At 55.2% G+C, this 25,473-nt stretch overlaps 2 protein-coding genes across 3 annotated transcripts in view; both read left to right on the plus strand.

Annotated features, from left to right (window-relative positions):
• Nucleotides 1-844: 844 nt before the first annotated feature.
• Nucleotides 845-25,473, plus strand: part of LOC122393169 (rho guanine nucleotide exchange factor 7-like) — a 40,566-nt gene continuing 15,937 nt past the window's right edge. For both annotated transcript variants that reach the window (XM_043388919.1, XM_043388920.1), the window contains exons 1-7: nt 845-1,100; nt 5,534-5,745; nt 10,842-10,998; nt 14,337-14,555; nt 14,833-14,939; nt 16,229-16,320; nt 19,204-19,300. In XM_043388919.1, the coding sequence (XP_043244854.1) occupies nt 5,553-5,745; nt 10,842-10,998; nt 14,337-14,555; nt 14,833-14,939; nt 16,229-16,320; nt 19,204-19,300 (865 nt within the window). In that variant the 5' untranslated portion in view covers nt 845-1,100; nt 5,534-5,552. The remainder of the gene's footprint in view (nt 1,101-5,533; nt 5,746-10,841; nt 10,999-14,336; nt 14,556-14,832; nt 14,940-16,228; nt 16,321-19,203; nt 19,301-25,473) is intronic.
• LOC122393172 (transcription initiation factor TFIID subunit 10-like) lies at nt 3,393-4,133 on the plus strand. The gene is made up of 2 exons (XM_043388927.1): nt 3,393-3,416; nt 3,786-4,133. The coding sequence occupies exons 1-2, from the start codon at nt 3,393-3,395 to the stop codon at nt 4,131-4,133; spliced, it is 372 nt and encodes a 123-aa protein (XP_043244862.1).

The following is a 25,473-nucleotide window of genomic DNA, read 5'->3' on the forward strand; positions in this document are numbered from 1 at the left end:
GCCCAACTAATTTTCCAGCGACAAAAAAGAGCAGCAATATGCTAAGAAATGGCCGGTTTTGAAGATATAGGGCCTGTTCCAGCGCCTCCAGAAGAAATTCTTGACTGGAGGCTCTACCAGAGGTTTTACTGGAGGCGCTGGAACGCAATCTGGAGATTTCTGGAGATTGGCGTCATAGATACCAAAAGAATGACGTTTGTTCTCTCTTGAAACGCAAAATTTGTTTTCAATTTTAGTTAAAAAGATAAATAAAATTATAGCAATGTAATTTTCTTTACATTCAAGTTGTAAAATAATCAGTCAAATGTCCTTTGTCTACATTCGTGATTGTCACATGTGCACCATAATTGTAGACCAGAGCCTCCAGAGAAATTTGGACCTCTCAACTCTCTGGAGGCTACTGGAGGTTTCTGGAGCTTTGGCGAGAGCTTTCTGGAGCTTTCTGGAGGCGCTGGAACGCTCTCTGGAGGATTCTAGAGCTTTCTGGAGCTTTCTGGAGGTTTCTGGAGGCGCTGGAACAGGCCCATAGACGATTTAAAAACCCTCTGCAGCAGCAGGAAAGCAACGTAGAAACGCACCGAGCTTATATTTTTACTTTGGATAATTCATTTTTCAGTAAGTTTTTAGATATGGTATAGATTTGAGTTGCAACTTTATTACAGTATTTTCATTACTTGAAACTTTATTTCAAAATAATATTTTCAAAAATGGCAGCTGTTGGCCAGTAGCTTGGGAGCGATTGTGGCGCACCGCGCCATTAATTGTCCTGAGGCCCCCTTATGATGTCATCAAAAGTGGAGTGACATGGGCCTGCTGTCGACAAACAATTTCTGCGTGCGTCATAAATGTCTTGTATTTTTGTGTGAATTGTTTATTTGTGATATTTTGATTTGTGTGACTGGTGTGGTTCCACGGACTCCATTTTCCGTGACTTTCCTCCCTCTGAAAGCTAGACATTGAAATACAAAATACCGAAATATACGCCCGTCTCGAAGACTATAGGCCGTCTGACAAAGCCCATTTTTTCCTCATCAAAAGGGGCTTGTTCAACGGCTGGTCGCTGGCCTGGAACTTGGACGCATATCATTTTTCAGTCAAACGTAAGTACCTACCCATTTTTGTTTCTTAATTATTGCCTCTTGCCATATAGCCGCCTTGTTGCTGGTGCGCCCGATAACACCAAATCATTTAAGTGACCATCCCACCTTAACATTAGTTTTGAGTTGAGATAGCCAAATTGGTGGCCATGGCCTGCAAATACCGGTTTGGGCACGCGCACTTCCAAAATGAGTGCTAGAAACAGCAGAGATCCCAAAAAAGTAAACAAAAGTAAAACTTGTAAACTGGTGAATGTCTTTTGGTGAAATTTGGTAGATATTCATTTTTGCTCTTTCTGAACCGAGCGACATCACTTTTATGCCAATTCATTAACTTTTTTGAAGGTGGGAGGGTCCCTTTAATCATTGCCTGCCCATTGCAATGCCCAAGTATCATGACTCATGCTAGTTTCACAAACAGCACAAATTATGCTATTCATAAAATAAATGTTCTGAAATATACTTGCTTTGAATCAAAATACATAAGTGTTTGAGATAGACCTAGAAATGTGGTGTCTTGTTCTAAGCAGTTTTTGAAATCTGCTCAAGATGCAGCTTTACCAGCAATCAAATTTTGGATATACCAAACTGGTCATTTTAAGTGAAGCTGTTGTTTTACTTTTTTGTCCATTTCCAAAAATAATTGGATGGAATAACCCCCTAAGTGACAAAGTCAATGTTGAAAACAAATGGTAAAACAAAAGTTTTGTCAATCCACAGAACATTCACATAAACATGCACTTGCGTAGGTGCACATGTGCTCAAATTGTAAAGAGAAATGACAAAGGTATTTGTATAAAATGGGAAATAAGAAATAAAAGCAAGCTGGCTAATGGCTATATAAACAGCTTGGTAGGTACCTATATCAATATGTGAAGACAAAGTCTGGGTGGTATGTAGGTTGATAGGTTGTAGGTTGGTTGGTTGTAAGGTTATAGGTTGGTAGGTTGTTCCTGGTTAAAGGTTACTAAATATTAGATTAGTAGGCAAGGTTATTTTAGGCTAGATTATGGTTTTATCTACTCAGACCTCATCTTCACATTTCCCAACAGTTCAAGCAGTTCCTAAAGTGAAGCAGTGTACCTTACCATGAAAAATGTAATAATTACATATCACTTCACATATCTTTGACAGTTGCCTTCAAATTTTCCAGCAACTCAGAAAAAGTTGATGCACAAAATAGTATGAGGCAGCCTTATTGATGTTTTCACTTAAATGATTAGCTTTTGGTGTGGTTAATTGAAATTTGTAGCAGACTGGCAGCCACCAAACTCACATTCACATATGGAAACTGACAGCCAGCAGTTTCTGGTTGTTGCAACTGGCATCAGAGGCCAGTTTTACTATGCTTAAGTATATTTTTCATTGCTTTAAGCGCCTTAGTTATAAGTGCACATAGGGGCTCCATACTTTCAACACTTGCCAGCCAACTGAAAATACCACCTAACTCTTCATTTTACTTTTTAACTTTCTGATCATACTTCATTGCTATTGCTCGCTTCATGCCATATTCAGTTATACACTTTGAGCAATCAGACAGGCTTTAAAAAAATCCAACTATAACGGACAGTTTTTTATTCTCCCAAGTTCTCCTCAAGTCACAAGTTAAACTGACCACATAAAAAGTATTATGTGCTTCATGTACCTGGCCAAGTTTTGGTTGGCTCTAGGCAAAAAATAAAAAAACTGCCATTTTTTCTGTTGGTAAAATATGGTTGTTACATGGTTGTTGGATAAACTTTCCTAAGCTGGTTAGTCAGGAGGCTTAATAATGAAATTTTTAGTTCTTTCTAACTAATCAGTTCTTTACATTCACTGAAACATGTATGAATTTGACTTAAATAATCTTTTCATTTCCTTTGACCAATTGAAGGTAGTAGGGCGAAGATGCTGTTTTCCTAACCAAGTTGTAATTTTCTTTTAGTTGTTCCACAATCTTGCCCCACCGGCCACTTTTTGATATTTCACCTTATTTCTAACAGAAGTTTGAACAATATTTCTTTTCATGAAATATAATTGAATACTGTTAGACTGTCCAATGTCCATATCTGCTATAATAATAGCATTATTATTGCTATCAATGATTCATCCATACTTTGAATAACAAGTATTACAGCTTGTGGAAATGAATGCAGCAAATTTGAAATTCCTTGATAAACAAATATTAGACATCTGCATTCCTACATGTTGCATATTAACCAGATACCTACAAGAGAGCCTGTGGCATTGTAAGCACCATTAAGAAGGACCCATATTCATGTACTGCGCCTGGCTTAGTGAACCAATTAGCAGATCATGGAATCGCTGACCAGACTGCTGGTGAGTGCCCAACCTAATCCTAAGCAGATTGCAGATTTGTTCCTGCTGGCAATTATCTCTAAACAGTGACATTGATGGTAGGAGCTGGGTGGTGCTCCCATCGACTGCCGCCCGCTGTGTGGCGCTGCCGCTGCCGTGCTGCTGCTGACGGCGAGGTGGCGCTGGTGCCGCCGACTCCGCCCGGCCGGCCCGACACAGGCGGCGTCACTGTCGCCGTCCCCGGTCGCGGGCGGAGCGGCTCTGTACTGGGGCGCGGCCGGCTCCGCGGGCCCGGGAGAGCCTCTGTGGCGGCCCTGGCCGGTGTGAGAGGACGGCGCCGCCGGCGGCCGGGCCCACTGAGTGAGCGCTGTGTCCCGCGTGTGCCGGCAGAGCGGCTCGACCATGACGCAGCCGTCGGCGGGCGCGGCGCTGAGCGAGGTGCTGGCCCAGCTGGAGGAGCACCAGCCCACGCTGCCGGACGCCGTCACCGCCCACTACCTGGCAGAGGCCGGCCTGGACACGGACGACCCGCGACTCGTCCGGCTCATCGCCATCGCCGCGCAAAAGTTCGTCTCGGACGTGGCGCACGACGCGCTGCAGCTGTACAAGATGCGCCAGGCCAGCCTGCCCTCCAAGAACAAGGCCAAGGACAAGAAGTACGTGCTGACGCTGGAGGATCTGACGCAGGCGCTGGCTGATCACGGCATCCAGGTGAAGAAGCCGGCCTACTTTGTCTGAGTGCAGCCTGCCGAGGGGGAAGTGGCGAGCGACTGGGGGGGGGGGGGGTGGACCAGTGCTGCTTACGAGAAGTGTTGGAGGGGGGGGGGGACGTGCACCTGAAATGGGGTAGTGTAAAACATGCTCGCCCTAAATCATTCCGCTGAATGAGTGGTGAATGCTCGCGGAAAGTGACGGTTCGTGGCTTGCCGAACTGTATTTTGTCAGGGGGGGGGGGGGAGGGGGTTGTAAGTAATGGAAAGTAGCATCATCCAGTGTTCTTTTCTGCTGCTGGACTGGATACCATTTCGTTTTCTGTGCTTCATTCAGTGTGTGCATTTCCATGGGCGTCCCTATCGATGTACCCACCGCTACTCGTTTGCGTTCAAGCCTTTCGGTGATCACTGCGTCTCACACTTACATTGCTTGTCATTAGCTCCGGCTCTCACTCATCTCAGTGCTATCTGCTGCCGCGATTCTCGACATAACTTTGTATGACTGGTCGGGCCTTTTGAAAATAAAAGCTACAAAAAAATGCTAAACGATGTTTTATCTCTGGTTTTGAAATGTCAATACCAAGAGCGACTCTGCTTGACGTTCACACGAAACTAATGCCTTGGCTCCATCAGGTCCCATGAGATTACTTTGAGTAGCTATCAAGCCTTACCGAGCTATTGGGTTGCTTCTGACAAACTACACTTCAAAGTCAATCAGTCAGCAGTTATCCACGATCACTTCGTTTGTTGATTGCTGTGCTGTAACCGGGAAGGCGCAGTGGCGCTGCCGGTTTGCGTGAGATATCTGGCACTCCGCTCCTCATTGCGGGAATTAACCATCGGAAAGATGATGTTGTTTACCATCATATAAATAACGGCTAAACCATGTAACATGTTTTTCGTAATTACGCTTGACACCGTAAAGACGTTATGAATTATGATTGAAATGTCGCCCCCGTACTCCTAATTACCAACGTATGATGGTAGGTAACCAATGTAACACGTCTGGCGATTAATGACTAGGCATGCCGTTCATGTCTGCTGCCGTCGGCCTGACTGATCACGTGACTGACGCACCCCTCACCCTAGTGTTATTGATATTGGCGCCGTGCGGTGGGCGTGCCGACACGTGGGGTCCGTTGGTCACTGAGTGACTCAGCAGTCAGCACCAACTACCGCCGGCGGGCCTTTCATCGGACCGATCCAGGGCCGGCAGTGAGCTGAGCGGCCGCCTGACCGACCGGGTCGCCCCGGGCCCACCACCGCCCCGAGTCCCCCTGCCGTCATCCGGCGACCTCAGCGGCCGGCGGTGGCGCCCGGGGGCTATCTATAGCGCCGACGGCGGCGGCCGAGGTGTCTGCCGGCCGTCTGCGCGCGCGCCGGCCGCCGGCTCTGACGCCGCGCCGCGCCGGCCTCTGTCGTCAGGTCCAGTGCCGGCGCCGTGATGGCCTCCGACCGGCCGCAGCTCGTACAGGCGCTCTACTCGTTTAAGGCGACCAACAACGACGAGCTGACGTTCAAGAAGGGCGACGTGATCACGCTGACCCAGTGCGATGACGCCGACTGGTGGGAGGGCACACTGGGCGATACCACCGGCTGGTTCCCGGCCAACTATGTCAAGGAGTGCTCCGCGGCAGGTGAGAGACCGGCAGGGGTCGGGGAGGGGAGGGGGGCACGAGCGATGGATTGAGGGCTTCTTGTTGTCTCGTGTATGCTTTGTTTGGCTATAAAAGATGGAACTGTTTAGCGGTGAGGTCAGCATTCGGACTTACCGTGTCAATTTTATCAATCGTCGGTGTAGACTGTCGCGTGTAGTGTCTCTTGCTGCATCTGCTGAATATTTGATTCCAGCGTCGCTAGGTCTTGAATTCGAGTGAAACTGTGTATGAATGGTAACCCGGTTATCAATGCTGCAGATTGTTGTCATCAACTCGAGCGTTTAATCTTTAATCAATATCTTTCGGACATAACTATTGGCCCAAACAACCTGCCTCAAATGACGGCGAGCCAAAAGCATTTACCGTTTGGTACGGCTCAATTGGCTTCAGAGATCACACCCTGGTTTTGCTCGCATGCGTTGAATCTATCCGCAGCTACCTAATGACTTGGTACGGAACTAGTTACCCTTGACGTTTAGGTAGGTAGGTAGGTAGGAAATGCAGCGACGTGTATCGCAGTTGTTATTTATGCCTCCTCTCGCTCTCTGCTGAGGCTGGCGCAGCTCTTGGGCCATGCGTCCTCACGCGGCGTCCCAGCGGCGCTCGGACCCGCTCGGACCCGCGCTCAGTTCCGAGTGACCCGGCTCCGTCCCCGTGTCGGCGCGGCGGTGTCGAGAGCCGAGCCCCCGGAGCCAGCCTTGACACGGGCTCAGACGGCCGCTCTCCGACGTCTGAGTCGCCGATCGCCGCTGTCTGCCGGCCAACACCAACACGGCAGCGACGTCACTCGACCGCCGGCCCCACTGCCCCCGGAGGGCAGCACCCAGCCTCACTCAGCCCACTGCCCCCGGAGAGTAGCGCCCAGAACGGCGTCGGTCGGCCCCACTGCCCCCGGAGGGCAGCGCCCAGCCTCACTCAGCCCACTGCCCCCGGAGGGCAGCGCCCAGAACGGCGTCACTCTCGGTTCCACTGCCCCCGGAGGGCAGCGCCCAGAACGGCGTCAATCGGCCCCACTGCCACCGGGTAGCGCCCAGAACGGCGTCAATCGGCCCCACTGCCCCCGGAGGGTAGCGCCCAGCCTCTCAGCCCCGCTGCTCCTGGAGGGCAGCGCCCAGAACGGCGTCACGTAGCCCCACTGCCCTCACTCAGCCCACTGCCCCCGGAGGGCAGCGCCCAGCCTCACTCAGCCCACTGCCCCCGGAGGGCAGCGCCCAGAACGGCGTCGGTCGGCCCCACTGCCCCCGGAGGGCAGCGCCCAGAACGGCGTCACTCAGCCCCACTGCCCCTGAGGGTAGCGCCCAGAACGGCGTCAATCGGCCCCACTGCCACCGGAGGGCAGCGCCCAGCCTCACTCAGCCCCTCTGCCCCCGGAGTGCAGCGCCCAGAACGGCGTCAATCGGCCCCACTGCCCCCGGAGAGCGCCCAGAACGGCGTCAATCGGCCCCACTGCCCCTGGGGAGCGCCCAGAACGGCGTCACTCAGCCCCACTGCCACCGGAGGGTAGCGCCCAGCAGGGCTGCGGAGTCGATGGATTTACGGCGACTCCGACTCCGACTCCGACTCCGGCTTTCAAAAACCAACTCCGACTCCGACTGCGGGCAGAAATGTCGACTCGGATCGACTCCAACTCCCGACTCCGACTCCGCACACCTGGCAGGGCTGCGGAGTCGACCGATTTTCGGTGACTCCGACTCCGACTCCGGCTGGGGTTTCCAATATCGACTCCGACTCCGACTCCGACTCCGGTCACAACTGTCGACTCCGACCGACTCCGACTCCGACTCCGCAGCCCTGGCGCCCAGAACGGCGTCAATCGGCCCGGCTGCTACCGGGGAGCTCCCAGAGCGGTGACCAAGCGGGGGCGCTCACCTGTGAACGCGAAAACCAGTCAGAGGTGACATACTCACCTACGGGCCTCTCCGGCGGTGACCGAGTCAGGTCAGGCGCTCACCTCTAACCACCCCTCTGAGGTGACTGCCGCTCAGAGTTGACACACCTACGGACCTCTTCGGCGGTGGCCGAGCCAGAAGTTCACCTGTGACTACCCCCTTCTCTAGAGGTGACGCTGACCTACGGACCTGTGCAGCGGTGGCCGAGCCAGGAGTTCACCTGTGATCGCCCCTAGAGGTGACACTCTCACCTACGGACCTGGCGCGGGACGCCAACAGGGAGACGCTGCTCAATCATCGCGATCGCCCGCTCCCAATCGATAACAAGGCGCGCCAGGGAGGGTGCGACTCAGAGAGGCAGTGTGAGAGACGGCAAGGGACGCCGCCCCGGTGGTGCGGAGCGTGCCGGCCGAAATGGCCCGAGATGCCGGGAATGTGAATATGACTCAGCTGTGTATGCCCTGCTCAATAACCAGCTCACTAGTCAATGAGCGCGTCCGAAGCTGCCCAGGCTGACAAACAAGGGACAAGCGTAGCTTCCTGTTAGCATGTGAATGAAATGGCGTCGCCCTGGGCTGTACTCGCACTGCTCTCATAACTAACTACTCTTGGTGACTGAATAATCGTCAAATTACGCAGAACAATGGAGCGGCCGCTGCCCAAATATTGTACTGTAATGTGCAGCCATCGTGAATCAAATGCTTGTAGATTTGCAGCTTTTAATTTTCCGTAGAGATACAGAAATGTGCCTGAAGTTAGGAACGTGTAAGTAGTTTTTCTAGCCAAGTAATAACCAGTAAAACGCCTTTTGGGCGAAGAACGAGCGAGCGAGATAGTGAGCCCTGCACGTGCGGAAGGGCGAGAGGGTTCTTCCAACGGGCTTGTGCAAAGCACCCTTCTAACCGGTCGCTAGCGGTGTGCCAAATTTGAACGCGATCGGCCCAGCCGTTCCTGAGATCTGGAAGCGGCATTCTGCACGTGCGCACGTGCAAACGGGGTCCGAACTGACCTTTGCACGGCACCCTACTAACCGGTCCCCAACCGTGTACCAAATTTGAGCGCAATCGGTCCAGCCGTTCTCGAGATCTGGAAGCGCCCCCTGCACGTGCGCACGTGCAGTAGCACCCTAACCGCAACACGTGGGAATGCATTGCCTGGTGGGTGCCTACCTGTAGGTATACCAAGCTTCAGCGAAATCGCCCCAGTAGTTACCGAGTTATTGAAATGGGAACAAATTTGGCACCTCTTCTTTTTTTATTTTGCACGTGCAGTGGGGGTCACTCACATAGATCAAGAGTATCCGACCTTTGGAAGAAGGGATGCAGCTACCCTACAAAAATTACCGCAAGACAATCGCCCAAGCGGCTGCTGAGATATGAGCCTCTCAAAATCACTACTTTTGCAAAACAGCTTGAACACCCTTGACTTTTCACGTGGCACGTGCCACGACGGTCACTGAGATGTATCAAAAGTAGTCAATTACGGGGTAGAAGGGATGGGGCTACCCAGTGAAAAAGACCGCAGGCTAATCGGTCCAGCGGTTGCTGAGATATAAGCCTCTCAAAAGCGTTACAGTCCGGGCCGGGCCGCTCATACTGAGATTTTTCCGTTATATTGAAAAGACTTCGCTGCGCTCGCTCGCTCGTAATTACTGGTCAATCGGCTGTCTTGTTGAGTGGCACTGTGCCAGCATAGTCGTCGCTTCGATGGAGTAGACCGCTGGGCAGACCACTGGGTAGCCGACGGGTCTGTGAGATAGACCGCTGGACAGACCGCTGGACCCGCGAGGCGCGACACATACTGCTAGATACTCGCCGGGCCTACGGAACGGGTCGCTGGCGATCCCTAGCCTGGGAACACTACCAGGAAGGAACCCGGTCCGCCAGGCTGACGCAGTCTGACAAACCTCGCGCTGGAGCTGCGGCGTGGTGGCAGGCTCCGCGCATGGGACCGGGACTATTGTAGGACAGTGAAAGGCACCTCTCCAGGGACTGGGTTCCCTGTGGAGGCGCGGCCTGTGGCAGGCGCTGCTCCCGACGGATAGGGGCTGAATATCAGCTCCCGGGATCAGTCGCCTGTCCGATAATCCACGGGAGAACAGTCACACTCTGGCTGGAGTTCAGGGCAGGCGCTCCGCCGAGGTTCAAGTGGTCATCGACCGGAGGGTGGAGTGGCACTGACCTCTCGCCGGGACCCGGACTCTGGAACACCTCAGCCGGACGGCGGGCTGACCTCTCCCCGGCTCCTGGGACACTGCGGTCGGACGGCGGAGTAGCACTGACCTCTTCCGGCCCATGAGGCACCAGGAGTGCTGCCTCAGACCTCAGTACGCTTACTCCCCGCTACCTGGGGCGCAAGCCTTGCGTAATAAATGATATTGATGGACCTCAAGATCCGCCATCCCGTCACTGTACTGACCCGTGCCTCTTGCCTTGAGTCGAGCCTGTGTCGGTATTGGCGCATGGGCTCATCCGTCTGCAGTTGCGACTTTTCCTTTTTGTGCATCTGCTTGGGTCTACACTAGTGTCTCGAACGTGTCCCGTTTGTCCCAGTTTTGTGTACTGACGTGCGCCTCGTCTATGCTGCTCCGGCGTATTCTGCCGTCTGGCTCTGTACCGTCATATGCCCCGTCTTTCCTGCGCTGACTCTGCCCCGTTTCCCCGCCGTCAGAGTCGCAGCACACTGACTCAGTCCCGTAGAGTCGCAGCACACTGACTCCCCCGTTCCCCCGCCGTCAGAGTCGCAGCCCACTGACTCAGCCCCGTTCCCCGGCCGTCAGAGTCACAGCACACTGACTCAGCCCCGTAGAGTCGCAGCACACTGACTCCCCCGTTCCCCCGCCGTCAGAGTCGCAGCCCACTGACTCAGCCCCGTTCCCCGGCCGTCAGAGTCACAGCACACTGACTCAGCCCCGTAGAGTCGCAGCACACTGACTCCCCCGTTCCCCCGCCGTCAGAGTCGTAGCCCACTGACTCAGCCCCGTTCCCCGGCCGTCAGAGTCACAGCACACTGACTCAGCCCCGTAGAGTCGCAGCACACTGACTCCCCCGTTCCCCGGCCGTCAAAGTCACCACACTGACTCTGTCCCGTTCCCTGGCCATCAAAGTCGCAGTACACTGACTCTCTCCCGTTCCCCGGCCGTCAGAGTCGCGGCACACTGACTGTCCCCCGTTCCCCGGCCGTCAGAGTCGCAGCAGTCGGCGGCGCCTATGGAGCTGGTCAGCCAGCAGCGAGTGTACCGCTCTCTGGTGCTACAGGACATCATCGACTCGGAGCGCGCCCACATCAGCGAGCTGCAGACGCTCTGCAAAAACTTCCTCCAGCCGCTCAGCCGATCAGACGTGTGAGTAACGCAACAGTGATGAGCATACACCCAGCCTCTCAGACTTGTGTGTAACGGAACTGAGTGAACATACACCTAGCCGATCAGACTTGTGAGCAACTGAACTGAGTGGACATACACCCAACATCTCAGCCGATCAGGCATGTGAGTAGCTGAACAGTGAACATGCACCCAGCCTCTCAGACTTCTGAGTAACTGGGCAGGGATTCAGACGCTCCCATGGTTGATAAGCTGAACTGAGTGAACAGTGAACACTGACTGAACATTGAACATGCATTCAGTAACTGAGACGTATGATAAGCTGAGCACGCATTCAGCGGCTCCCATATTTGATAACCGGAACCTGTATTTAAACCCTCTGATGTATGAGTTGCCGAACAATGGAACATGTATTGGGCCGATTCGATAGGTGATGCAGTGGCTGACCATTTTGTCAGTGGCTCAGCCACCTTCGACGTACTGAGAGTTAAGTCCCCCTATGCCATTCTGTGAGTTATAGCTGTGCGTTACTGGCTGTTGAGCAGTGAACATGCGTTCAGCGTCTTGTGAGGCTGGTCGGCCGCTGTGCGTGGCCGAAGTCTCCACTGTCATTGCAGGTCCTCTGATTGAATTGCGGAGCGTCGCGTGTCATCGCTACTCGCTCGATGTGCGTGGCCAAAGGACGGCACTCGATTAGACAAGACAGTTAACGAAAGGGGACTGCTGGTGCCTGCAACTCGGTCGGCTGCTCGCCATATTGTGCCAGCGGGACATAAAACTCCGTCCTGACCGCATGAAAGGACTTGACTTCATGCTATCCAAGAGTTTCGCATCGTCTGGACTGTTAAGTGGGGGTCCATTTCTGTCAAATGTTAGCCTGGGACTCCACTCCATTAATTTTTCTAACCAGCTCCATGTCTGGGATGGCTCTATGGGCGGAGATGACCGTGTCCAATATGAGCGCCGCCGCCGCGGTCGCCTCTGCTCAATGTGCCGTCGGGGACGGACACGGACCGTTCGGCGTCCGCGTTATGACTATTGATTCCGTCTGACGGCCGTCCCGTCAGCTGGGCGTCGCGGAGCCACTCACGGACTCCTGCCGCCGCCGGGCGCCGTGGCCCGTCCCGAGCGCCGGGGGGCCACTCACGGACTCCTGCTGCCGCCGGTCAGGTCAGCCCGACACTCGGTCACGGCCGGCGCCGCGGCCACGCTCGATTGACTGCCACGGTTGGGTCGGTGAGATACTGTCCGTAGCTCCAATAGCCGACCTCCGGAGCCGGCGCGGCCGGGGTCTGACGGTGGGCCCGTCCGCTCACATCCGCTCAGTGATCTGCCGCGGTCTGATTGGTCCGGTAGTGTAATTAGTGGCGATCCAGGATTGGTGGTGTATTGTTCTGGTGCTATAGTTAGGTTGGGTGGTAATACAGGCGCCGGAGGCCTGCCGTCCATAAGATGTGTCTTATCTGGGTTCTTGGTCGGTCAAACAACACAACACTTCTGGAGTACCGGTCACGTATGAAGAGAGCACTCGGGATAGCGGATTCGGCATAGATGATTCTGCATTCTTTATTGCACGTGATTTCAAAAGCTGCCGTTTATTTTAATTGATCCGATGATTTAATAATCCCACTGACTGCTCGGCCCGTCACAGACCCGTTCACTCCTGCCCAGCCAGTCTGGCCAAAGTGCCAGCCAGCCCCGCTGAAGTGCCGGCTCTCCCGCTGTGACCTTTCAGCGGCCTGCCGGCCGGCCCGGGCCGAGTCGCCGGCCAGCCGCCCGGGCACAGCGGCCGGCTCAGCCGCCGCGGCGCGATTGCCGTAATGTCATTATTTGCCCGGCCGGGACGGCTGGAAACGGTCCGTGTCCCGCGGGAGTCGGCTGGAGTGGAGACTGGGGGCGGTCAGCCGGGGCCGGAGAGAGGTACTCCAGGGAGGGACTTCTCTCGGACCTCTCGCCGCAGAGGCTCGAGAGAGGTCCGTTTACCGAGAGATGTCCGTATGCCGAGGACCTTGTGCCGTTTCATTTCCCAGGGAGGGACGGGGCGGACTGGTTCGCCGGGGGTCGAGAGGGAGGTCCTTGCGCCGCTCCTCTTTAGAGAGGACACGACGGGACCTGTAAGTCGGCCTTTGAGAGAGGTGGAGCGGTGCCAGTCATCAAAACTTGGACGGGGGGGGGGGGGGGCAAACTCTCGCCCAGCGCCCTGTCCTGCCGCCCTGCGACCCTAGGGTCAACATCGTCCGCAGATTGCGGCGACGGCGCATATATTTTATACCTATATGGCCGCTGGATACAGACTTGCCGTGTTGGCCGTGGACTGGGACAACCAATATCCGGGTGCATATTGCATATATTGTAGCTCCGCCCTTCATAACGCAAGGTCCTCTTTTGAGCTACGATACTTGTAAGTGCCTGCCACGTACCCAGGTGAAATTTAGCTCGGCAGTTCTGGCTTCTCGTTAAAAGTTGCCGGTGTATTTTACGGCAAAACTTTGCTTCTGCATTTTCTGAGTTTCCATACAAGGTTCGCCACACTTCGTCTTGTCAAAATACGACTGAAGTTACGCTGGACAGCAAGTTCCTGGCGGCCCTCCGGCAAGTGCTTCATGTGCAACGCTCCAGTCCTAGTTGCCAAGTCACAGGGCTCACCTCAACCTGGGCAAACTTTGTCGCAGTTGCTGTTCAATAAATCTGCTTTGCAACCTTACGACGTACGACGTAGTCAGTAGACGAGATGAAGCCTTGCAAATTTATGAAAATTTGTCAACCGAAGCTAGTTACCTATTACTTGTCATTTAACTTACCGGTTCCGTTTCTCCGAACCTCATGAGCTCGACTGCCAAGCGCACAACTAACTGACTATTGCGCCCTGTCCGGTACCGTCCAATCCAGGAAACTTACTGGTTATGTTTCGTGCGATAATCCTGATAGCTGTAACCCCGGCAGACAGTCTTCGGCTGAGGACCGCCAGCTGACCGGTATCCTGGAGGAGGTTGTGACCCATGTGTGGCGTACCCTGACCCCTGTGTGGAGTACCCTGACCCCCGTGTGGAGTACTCTGACCCCCGTTATACCCCTGCAGTCTGTCGGCGGCCGAGTACCGCCAGCTGACCGGTAACCTGGACGAGGCTCCGACCCCTGTGTGGAGTACCCTGACCCATGTGTGCTGTACTCTGACCCCTGTGTGGAGTACCCTGACTCCTGTGTTGTACCGTTCCCCTGCAGTCTGTCGGCGGCCGAGTACCGCCAGCTGACCGGTAACCAGGGCGAGGCTCCGAGCCCTGTGTGGAGTACTCTGACCCCTGTGTGGAGTACCCTGACCCCTGTGTGGAGTATCCTGACCCATGTGTTTACCCCGGCAGGCTGTCGGCGGCCGAGTACCGCCAGCTGACCGGTAACCTGGACGAGGTGCTCGGCGAGCACGGCCGACTGCTGGCCGAGCTCGAGCTGCAGGCGGCCGTTCAGCAGCGTCCGCAGCGCGCCGGACACGTGTTCCTCAGCCGCGCGGCCGACCTGAAGCGCGTGCACACCCAGTACTGCGCCGGCCACCCGCGCGCCGTCTGTGTGCTCGACAAACACAAGTGAGACGTGGGCAGGGGAGGGAGGCTGACTGATAGTTAGGTGACTGATGATATCAGTTACCGTAATTAGAGCAAACAGGCTGCCACTGCTAATCTTGTCATTCGAGCCATTTTTTGACTGAGTCGTGGTATGTTAATAGATAGGAAACATGCAGTAAAATATGTAGTCTAGCTTGTATAGCTGATCTTGATGAGTCCATTTATCTAGCCATTTGACCCGCTGATCCCGCCCACTGCGACCGCCTGCTGACCCTCCTCACCTTCTGTGCCGCCGCAGGGATGCACTGAACGCGTTCATGGAGTCGCAGGGCGCCCACACGCCCGGTATCATGGTGCTCACCACCGGTCTGAGCAAGGTGTTCCGGCGGCTCGACAAGTTCCCATGTGAGTGGCCGGCGAGAGGCTCCGTCCGCCCCGGGAGGGATTTGCCCCGGAGCCGCGGCAAATCTCAGTAGCTCCCTGCTTGACAGCCTGTAAAACATGGCTGGGATGTTTCGCCGTGTTTACGACCCCTGAAAAGCCATGGGATGATAGGATGCCTTGTAGTGTTACAAGTTTTGATGCGGTGCGAATGAATAAATGTTTTACAGGTTTAAAACAATTTGGGTGTAGTGCGAATGCCTAGATGTGGTTAGTAACCCTAGCATAACTTACTCAGTGTTCTCAGTTGTTTTCTAGTGTCTCAGGTAGCTAGCTGCGTTCCGGTTACGTTTCCCTGCCTCCCATTGTGTGCGGTAGCTTGCTGTCGCCACTGTGTCTATCCACGACTTCTGACAGCCGCTGGTTCCCACCGGTCGACCTGCTCCCACTGCTGTGTTGTCCGACTGTGCCCCATCATCCCTCCCTCCTCTCACACCCAGCCCACCCCACTCCCCAGTCAGCGCTGTGTTGTCCAACTGTGCCCCCTCCCTCCCTACCCTCCCGCCCCAGCCCGCCCGGGTCCTCAGCCAGTGCTGTGTTATCCAACTGCCCCCTCTCCCTCCCTATCCTCCCACCCAGCCCACCCCGGTCCTCAGCTAGTGCTATGTTGTCCAGCTGCCCCCTCCCCCTCCCGCCCCAGCCAATGCAGTGTTGTCCAGCCGTACTCCCACTCCTGCCCCATCCCGCCCAGCTCCCCAGCCAGCACTGTGTGTTGTCCACTGTCCAGCCGCTCCCCCTCCCCGCACCACCGTCCCTCTGTTGGCTCTGCGCCGCCGAGCCGAGCCGAGCCGAGTGGGCGGCCGGCGGCGGCCGGCTGCCTACCTCAGCGGCGTTTTTGTCTCGGCCCGTCTGCCAAGGCGAGCTGCCAACGCGAGAAAGTGTAAAATGCGCCACTGATGATCAATGCAGCGAAGTAGTGGTACAGATTGATACAGGGAGAGATTCTTGTTCGATAAGTGAAATAGATTGAGATGAAAGCAATCGTACGCCGTTGAAGTTCCGATGATCAATATGTATGATTTGTGAAGGTGATAAGGGATGAGGATTAGTGCTGACTGCTGATTTTGTTTGATCGGCTGGAATCGCTACTCATTGAGCCCGCCAGCGAGCGCCGTGTCATCCATTTCACTGCACTTAAACATCATGAAGGTGGCAATTTTTTAATGCAACGCGATCAGCGTATATCATGCAACAGTATGGCATCATTGCTCTTTCTCCGAGACGCGTATTTACTTCCATGCTCGTCGTTGCAGGCATGCTTCAGGAGTACGAACGTCACTTGGAGGAGGGCCATCCGGACCGGGGCGACACGCAGCGCTCCATCCACGTCTACAACGAGATCACGGTACGTTATACACGTTTACAGCGAGATCACGGTACGTTATACACTCCTACGGCGAGATCACGATAGGTGCTGGTCGGACAGACTGTCTGAGCATTACGGAGTAGTAACTGGTCTTGACCTGGCTATGACCTGACCCAATCGCCTGGCGTGATTCGTATTGCCCGTATCAAAATTAGCATGCAGCATCCTTAAAATACAGAACCGGTACGACGCAGCTTTAAACGAACAGCCTCCGTCGGAATCAAGCGACGCATCCGATGCCCACAGTGTGTAACGCTGTCAGCCGAGCGCCGCCCCATGTCGCCGCTGTGTGGCTGCGACCATCCAGATAACTGGCCGCCAATGGGGCGTGAGATGACGGATGGCGCTGTGGACACGTCACTGCGCTGATGGGAGCCGCGGCGCCGGGCGCGGCGGCGGGCAGGACGGCCGGGGCTGCTGCGCTGTGATACCCGGGGCACATAGTGTCAAACGGGGCGGCAATTATGTCCGGAATGTACGCTCCGTGTGAGGTATGTCCGGAATGTCAGGAGCGGCGTCCGGGCTGACTGCCCGGAGTTGCCCGGAGTTTGGTCTGACGGCGACAGGCAGTCAGGGCTGTCACGGACAGCTGTAAGGGGCGTGATGTCACAGGACCACTTTCCGACAGTCATACACCTAGAGTGACTGTTCGGCGTTGATGACGTCAAGGACAGCGTATATGACGTCGCCCGTCGGAGATGACTGTCCAGCGAGATTGACGTCTCATCCGACTGTCCAGCGTTGATGACGTCAGAGAATACTCCCTACCTAAGTTAATGACGTCAAAGCCGACGTCTCCGGACGGCTTGTGTTGGTGGATCAGACGCGTCCGAGCTATCTAAGGAACGGGCTCCGGGAATGGATGGCGTCTATATTGAGCTCAGCTGATGTGGGATCAGCGGGGTTGAATGGGTATGGGTATGGGTATGAATGTTTTTGTACATTCGCTGATAAAATATTACCAGTATAACGCCTTTTGGGGCGACTAACGGAGCGAGCGAGAGGGTGGGCCTTGCACGTGCGAAATTGCGAGGGGGTACCTCCAACTGACTTGTGCACGGCACCCTGCTAACTGGTCTCTAGCGATGTGCCAAATTTGGGCACAATCGGCCCAGCCGTTCTCGAGATCTGGAAGCGGCACCCTGCACGTGCGCACGTGCAAAATGGGTCCCAACTGACTTGTGCACGACACCCTACTAACCGGTCCCTAACCGTGTACCAAATTTGAGCGCAATCGGTCAAGCCGTTCCCGAGATCTGGAAACGACCCCTGCACGTGCGCACGTGCAGCAGCACCCCAACTCTGGCACATGTATATGCAGTGCCTAGTGGGTGCCTACCTACATGCCAACTTTCAGCGCAATCGGCCAAGTAGTTACCGAGATATTGCAACAATAACAAAACTGACACCTCTTCGTTTTGCACGTGGCACGTGCATAAGGGGTCACCCACATGCATCGGGAATAGTCCAATACTTGGTAGAAGGAATGAAGCTACCCTACAAAAATTACCGCGTGTAAATCGGTCAAGTGGTTGCTGAGATATAAGCCTCGCAAAAGCGTGACCACGGCCGGCCGGCCGGCCGGCCGGCCGCTCATACTCAGAAATTTTCGTTAATCTAAGGAAAGACTACGCTCGCTTCGCTCGCTCCGTAATCATAGATATTGTTAGATGTGATAGATATTTTACTATCTTTGTTACATCCGGTTGTTACGGAGCGAGCGAAGCGAGCGTAGTCTTTCCTTAGATTAACGGAAATTTCTGAGTATGAGCGGCCGGCCGGCCGGCCGGCCGGCCGGCCGTGGTCACGCTTTTGCGAGGCTTATATCTCAGCAACCACTTGACCGATTTACATGCGGTAATTTTTGTAGGGTAGCTTCATTCCTTCTACCAAGTATTGCACTATTCCCGATGCATGTGGGTGACCCTTTATGCACGTGCCACGTGCAAAACGAAGAGGTGTCACTTTTGTAATTGTTGCAATATCTCGGTAACTACTGGGCCGATTGCGCTGAGAGTTGGCATGTAGGTAGGCACCCACTAGGCAATGCATATCCATGTGCCAGAGTTGGGGTGCTGCTGCACGTGCGCACGTGCAGGGGTCGTTTCCAGATCTCGAGAACGGCTGGACCGATTGCGCTCAAATTTGGTACACGGTTACGGAGCAGTTAGTAGGGTGCCGTGCACAAGTCAGTTGGGACCCATTTTGCACGTGCGCACGTGCAGGGTGCCGCTTCCAGATCTCGAGAATGGCTGGGCCGATTGTGCTCAAATTTGGCACATCGCTAGAGACCGGTTAGTAAGGTGCCGTGCACAAGTCAGTTGGAGGTACCCCCTCGCAATTTCGCACGTGCAAGGCCCACCCTCTCGCTCGCTCCGTTAGTCGCCACAAAAGGCGTTATACTGGTGTTCAATAATTTGTGTTTGGATTTTATTTAAGTAGGTACCGACAGGAATATTATTGTCCACAGTCAAGACGAACATTTTTTGCATATTCAATCGCAAATATCGGTGTTACCGACTACCGTTTAACTGCACATAATTTGCGACTGTCTTCGCTGCGTGTGAAACTCGACACCGCTTCTGAAATGCCTCAAACCACATCATGCAATGGTAGTTCTGATTCCTCGATGTAAAGCTACTGAGGTGGTCGTCTTGTTTTGTGTTCCTTTGTCCGTAAAAGCGCATAGATGATAAATCGACCGTTACCTTTTGAATTATGTTGCCAGTTGCCCTGACATCCGGTATGAATTATAGCTGGACGTTTGTTGATTTGGATTTACTTTGTCTGTTGCTGTCGGTGTTGTGTAGAGATAGCGTTGTGTCATCAGCAATGTGACGTCTCCGTGTTTGTGTATTTCAGACGAGCTGTGCCACGATCCGTCGCCAGAAGGAGACGGAGCTGGAGATTCTCTCCGGAAACATCCGCCGCTGGGAGGGCGAACAAATGGCCAACATGGGTACGTACCGGCTCACCACCCTATCTCCGAGATATAGACTGGCTCTTGGAGAAATCCCAATTAGCTTAGGTCCCGATAGGGTATCAATGGTATCCATAAACCAACCAGCCAACTAGTGCTAACTCGGCACGGAAGACAGACACCACACATCAGCATTGAATTCAACATAACGAAATTACAAAAGGTCAAAAGGTCTCCGGTCCCGAAAGGTCACGGGTCGCGCCAGACTGCGTCCGTCGGGCAGCCGGTTCATTTCGCAGCCTTCCCGTGAATTTGCCGTGATGGATGCTATCTGCCGCGGTGAGGGACTCATTGTGAGCCCGGCTGGAATATCAAAGGCCGAGCAGCCCGTGAACTATGGCCCGGCGTCAGCCTTTGAGCGTGTTTCATCTGTGCACGCGCCGGCCGCCTTGTTGAACAGCCGGGTATCCTGAACCAGCGGCAGTGGAATGGCGACCTTTGTCGGGAAAAGTTGCCGCGCGGAACCCTCGGTTACAACAGTCTGAGCCCAGTGCGGCCCAGTGCGTTCGCAGCTGCTCGCCAGGCCGGGACGACATTTGACATTTACACCGCGGATGTATAACCAGCGTCCGCGTCCGGGGTTGGTCAACACACTTCACTCAGCATATTGGGCAGTGTGCGCCAGAGCAATCTGATTAGGGCTGACGGAGCGCGGGAGCGATCAAAGCTGACCGAACCGAGGGAGGAGTAGCTGACGGAACGCAGTAATTATTGACTGACGAACGGGGGACGGTATGACCCACTGGGACACGAATCACTGCGTTCCCGAGCAAGCAAAAGCAGTTTCCATCACACCGGCAAGCTTTGCATTGCATTCTTCAGTCAGTCGATCGTGTTTCGGTCGTTTCCGTACCTTTCCTACTTATCGATTATTGAGCATCCCGTGACCAGCGAGGTTCATTTTTACCTCCTTCGATTTCATTCGGTCTTCTGTATGAGTGATTTATTTCCTACCTCTCCCCGTTTCCGGACGGTAGCTCTGCGGTGTGTGATATGGGCCGTTTGGGCAGTTTACCGTGGCCATTTCTGCTCTCCGCCCGCCTCCGTCCGCCTTATTTACGCGTGCGTGAGACCCGGAAACGACTCCACCGAACTCCACCGACTGTTCGGGGGGACGGGGCGCGAGCAAACTTCCTCCCCTCCCCTCCCTCCCCTCCCCGGGCGGACGGGAGCCGGTGTCTGCCTTATCGACCCCGCCCCTCCGCTCGCCGCTCCCTCCCTCTCCCTCTGCCTCCTCCGCTCTACCCTCGGCCGGGGTCCGATTTCGATGGGGCGTCGCGCGCCGGTCGGTGACTCGTGACGATGACAGCCGACGGTGATCCTTCGTCGCGGGTTGTCGAGCCGGGTAATGGGGACGATCAGCGACGGACATTTAGACTGACCTCGGACCTGACACTGACACGGAACTGGGTCCTGGACCTTAGGTCGAGTACTTAGCCAGTCTCAGGTGGCCCCTTTTCCAATTCTAATAGTTGTGAAAAGATTCCAGCTGGCATTCTGCCTTGACACTAGCATTTTGTCATAATAGAACGACACAAGGTCACTAACTCATCCTCGCCGCGTTCCTAATTGGTTTAGAGAGTTGAGCGATAAAGCCGACATTTCATCAGAAAATCGGTGATAATCGAATATAATTGTGCTTGGGTCAATTGGTATTTGGTAACATTGTGAGTTCGAGCACACGTTTTCGTCCTGATTGGAAAGGCTTAGCCAAGACACATGGACGTGACATTGACGTGATTGACGTGATTGACATTGACGTGAGACGTGACGTTGACACGACTTCCGTCTAGTGCATTATGCACTCCGGAGTAGGGTGGTCCACATCTACAGGGTAAAAAATAAAGTTCGTCAGATTCATCGGGCCGGGTCGGAATTCTTGTCGATACTATAGCACAAGCTTCTGTGCAAAATTTCATTAAGATCGGATGCTTTTTTTCCCGTCCCGCAAAGCGGTCAAAGTTTCCATTATACGTACCAGTCCAGTATATGTATACGTACCAGTATAGGGCGAATATTCGTCTTTCAACATTGCCCAGTCGTGCCAGCGGCTATCTACCAATGAGCTTGCCTGCTAATCGCACCAGCCCTCGCACCAGACGCTGGTGTGGAGCCGTTACAGACGGGTGTGGGGCCTTTAGAGCTGCTGACGCGAACTCTCTACAAGCCGGCAGGGGGTCTCAGTGACCGGCAAGGGGTCCGTAGGCCGGCAGAAGAAGTCCTGTGGGGTCCTTAGAGACCGGCATGGTACTGTCAGGCGCCGGTGGGGCCCTCAAAAGTCACCAGTGGGTGACCTTTAGATGCGCAGGTGTTGGTTGGGTCCTCAGAGCCGCCAATATAGGACTTTAATAGGCACTGGTGTAGGCACTCAGAGTTGGGGGTGTGAAACCCTCAGAGACACCGGTGTGGGCCCTCATAGGCGCCGACGAGGGCCCCACAGTTGCCGTTATGGGGCCCTCAGAAAAATAAGGGTGGGACCATCACAGGCGGTAAATGCCCCTAGAACTGGCCCCTCATAGGCCGGTAAGACCTCTCAGAGGCCAGTAACGGGCCTTTGGAGACCACCGAGGTGCCCTTAAAAGCCGCAAGATGCCCTCAGAAGCCGGCGTGGGGCCCTTATGGAGATCTTTAGTGTGGATATTTAGGGCCCATGAGGTGCTCTAACGAGCCCCATGGGCCCTTCTGAGTAGAAATATGGCCATCGTTAACCCTCAGCGGTCAAATGGCGCCGCAGGGCCCCTCGGACCCTTTTATCTCGATGGGGGGGGGGGGGGGGGTACGTGTCCCGTTAGACCCCTAGCTACGTCATTGTTTCATATGCATCATGTAAGGCATTTTAGGCTCGCCCCCCCCAACTTGAAAATCGTTCCCGGGCCCCTGCCGGAACCGGTTGCCTTATGTACAACGTGGTCGTTGGATTGCAAAGGTGATGAACACTCTCAAGATCATTCTCTTCTGCCAGCTCGCGCTCACCGAGCACGAGAAGAGGACGATGGTCCGGTTCACCACCTTAATCGTCACAAGGTAGGTAGCATCCTGACTGTCTGCCCATTGATCGACCTCAGCATGGGGAACTGACATCGCCCTCCCCAAAGGCCCTCGCCGCTTACCACACGGATACCGGAAGGTTACCGGGAAAGGTGATAGGCAAGGTCTCAAGGCCATCGGTCTCCTTCTTCGGCGTCGGGACGGCGGTCGAGGAAAAGCAGGCGATCGCCACCTCCATGCAGCAGCGGCTTAGATAGAAGAACCCTCCCGCGTCGACGTCGCCCTCGACGCAGTGGAGCGGCGCTCGCTGGCGTCCTTTGCATATGTTGGTCTCGGTACCGCCCTCGGGGCCAGTCACGATTTCCTCAAAGTGGACCCGGCCGAGGGGTCGTACAATGACGACTTGACCTCTGCTCGTCGGCGACCGACACATATACGGTTGGTAAACGACTTTGCAGGAGCCGGGTGCTGCACTGTTGCCCCCATTAGCGGCAAATTTTTAGCGCCATCGTGCACGGCAAGGAACAGATGACAGCACTTCCTTCAGGTAGAGGAGCGTAACTTCACTGGGCGTTGCATCCGGGCGGGAGATTGGTTTAGGATGGCTCGCACGGTGGACTTCGTCTTTTAATCTGTACCGATATGCTATTTTCACCAATGCCTATTCCACTCTGATGTGTTTCTCTCCTTTGCTGTTCTTTTTTAGTGACTGCCAGTGCGTATTGAGTAAAAAAATGTGAACTGAGTGGGAGAATCCGTATTATCGCCCATCCCCTTATTGTTAATATAGGAAAACTTTGACCGCTTTGCGGGACGGGATAACTTTATCCGATCAGAATGAAATTTTGCACACAACCTTGTGTCATGGTATCGACAAGAATTCCGACCCGGCCCGACGGATCGTAGAATTTTTTTTTTTCAAAATGGACCACCCTACTCCGGAGTCCAGACCAAACAGCGATAAACAAATCCGTGACCTCTGTCATTTATCCCCGTCCCCAGGACCTCTCGCTGCCTCCCGCTCCCATCCCCAATCGGGCTGCTGCCGGTCCCCAACCGGTGGGCGGTCCGCGGTAGCCCATCATCGCCAGAGCCAGACGAGAGTGCTGGGGAAAGGTCACAGCCCGGGGATGACACTCGGCTGGAGGGCGGCCGCAGCGTCCCGGGTCAGACGGGGGCGTGCTGGTTCGTGCTCCTGGGTCGGACAGGCCGGGGGCGTCGCTCTAGGCGCAGCGTCCTGGGTCAGGCGGGCCGAGCGGTGCGCTCTGGTCGGGACAGGCCGGGCGCTCGGCCAAACGGAGCGGCCGACGGGGACGTCCCACCACGTCTCTGTTTGTATTCGGAATATCAGCTGGCTGTGGTCCCGGAACTTTATTAGGTCTTCATAAATTATTTACTTATTTGTACCAGCCATGCATGGCCCAGTCGTGTGGTCCCTGTCTCTGAATTAAATCATAGTCTTTCATTAAGACGTCTAGGTGATTTATCTCCGAACCCAAAGCGGCGTCTTCTCGAAAACACCCACGCGGCTTCCGAGTGACGACGGAGTTTGGATCGACCTGCCTCCTGGAAATAGCTTCCTATGTAGCCCATAAGGGCAGATCCGCGGAATCCCTCAATCCGAAGCGCGCTCGACCGCGCCAATCACCCGGCCGCCTTTGGACGGACCCGACCGGCGTCTTACAGAGCGTGATCTCGTCTCGTCCGCTGTGATATGACGGTCTGAGCCGCCGCCGGTCCGGCCCGGACGGAATGGGACGACAGAAAGGACCGCTGTGCTTCCTTCACGGGAGCCAGAGGCCGCACAGGGCTGATGAGATATCTGTGCTCGGAATAGTATCGAAGCGGGCCGGTGTGGTGTGTCGAGTTGACCAGCTGGCAGACGTCTGACCTACAGACACGTGCCGCTATAGCAGATACTCGAACTGCGCGCGGGCGTGACGCAGCTCGGTGACCGTGTCCTAACTGGTGGTCGCTCCGAGCTCCTCTCCTCAGCCACTCAGAGTTTTGGCTTTGTTTTTGACACGTGCCGGCGAACAAAAGAGACGGGCGCGCCGGCCGGGTGACGGATTGCCCCCACCGTGACCGACACTGGCTGGGAGCTCTGTTCTCCGCTCGGCCTGTCACCGTAGTCTGTCTCCAATGAGCTGTTGCGGCTGCCTGTTTTCTTCACAGTCCGTCTCGGCAGCCGGTCTTTACGGACTGTCCGGGCAGTCTGTCTTGCTGGCTAGGCTCTACTCGGCCTGTCTCGGCGTTAGCCCGTCCGTGTCGCGGACTGTGGTTATCCTGTCCCTCTCACCGCCGCCGCCGCCGCCGTCAGCCGTCAGCCGTCCCAGCTGTGACCGACAGGCGCCGGCCGGGCGGCGGCCGTCACCCCCGGCCGACGGCGGCGCTGGCACGGGCGCCACTCTGCGCCCGGGTGCGGTGAAGGTCGAGCCGTGTCTGCGGGAACCGGTGACGGAGCCAGGAACATGTCCGTCGGCCGGAAACGGTGGCTCCGGGCGGAACTGCCGCACCGCCGCGGCTGGCACCGGTCGGCGGCGGGCACAGACGGCCGCCCCGGGCTATCCGGTCAGCCCCCGGCCGGTCCCCTCACCTGAGGGTGGCTCCGTGTCACCGCCCGGGGAGGCGTCACAGCCCGAAATTACCCGAGATCTCGCCCCGGATCCCTGGCGGGCATCTCTCCGAATCCGATTATCCCATTAGTGCTCTGCGGCGTCCTATATGGAGAACAGATGGACCGGCGCTCTGAATGGACGTATTGGCCGGCGCCGGGTCCGCGCTGCTTGGTATTGACCTCAGCGGAGGGATTTCCGGAACGGCGATCGCTGATGGCATAACTGATGGCGTCTACGAACAGCATGATATCTCGGCATGAACGCTCAAAGCCATGCGTTATTCAGTGCTAATCTCCTTAGGGGAATGGCACTGAGCTTGCATGTTGTGATCCCCCGATCTACGCTAATGCTCAGGAAGGTGCCCAATCCGCTGACGTCCTGACGAGCACGGACCGAGCACGAACGGCGACGTTGCATTTATTTATTTATTTACGTTTTTTTTTTGTCGACTGGCTGATCAACGGGTGCCGGCCGCCGTGTGTGGCCGCGGCCTGCGTCTTCTGCCGAGGTGCCGCCGTCTGACCACGGGCTGAGACTCTCCCGTCC

Source organism: Amphibalanus amphitrite, unplaced genomic scaffold, assembly GCF_019059575.1.
Source record: "Amphibalanus amphitrite isolate SeventyFive unplaced genomic scaffold, NRLGWU_Aamphi_draft 000520F_arrow, whole genome shotgun sequence".
Classification (NCBI taxonomy): Eukaryota; Metazoa; Arthropoda; class Thecostraca; order Balanomorpha; family Balanidae; genus Amphibalanus; species Amphibalanus amphitrite.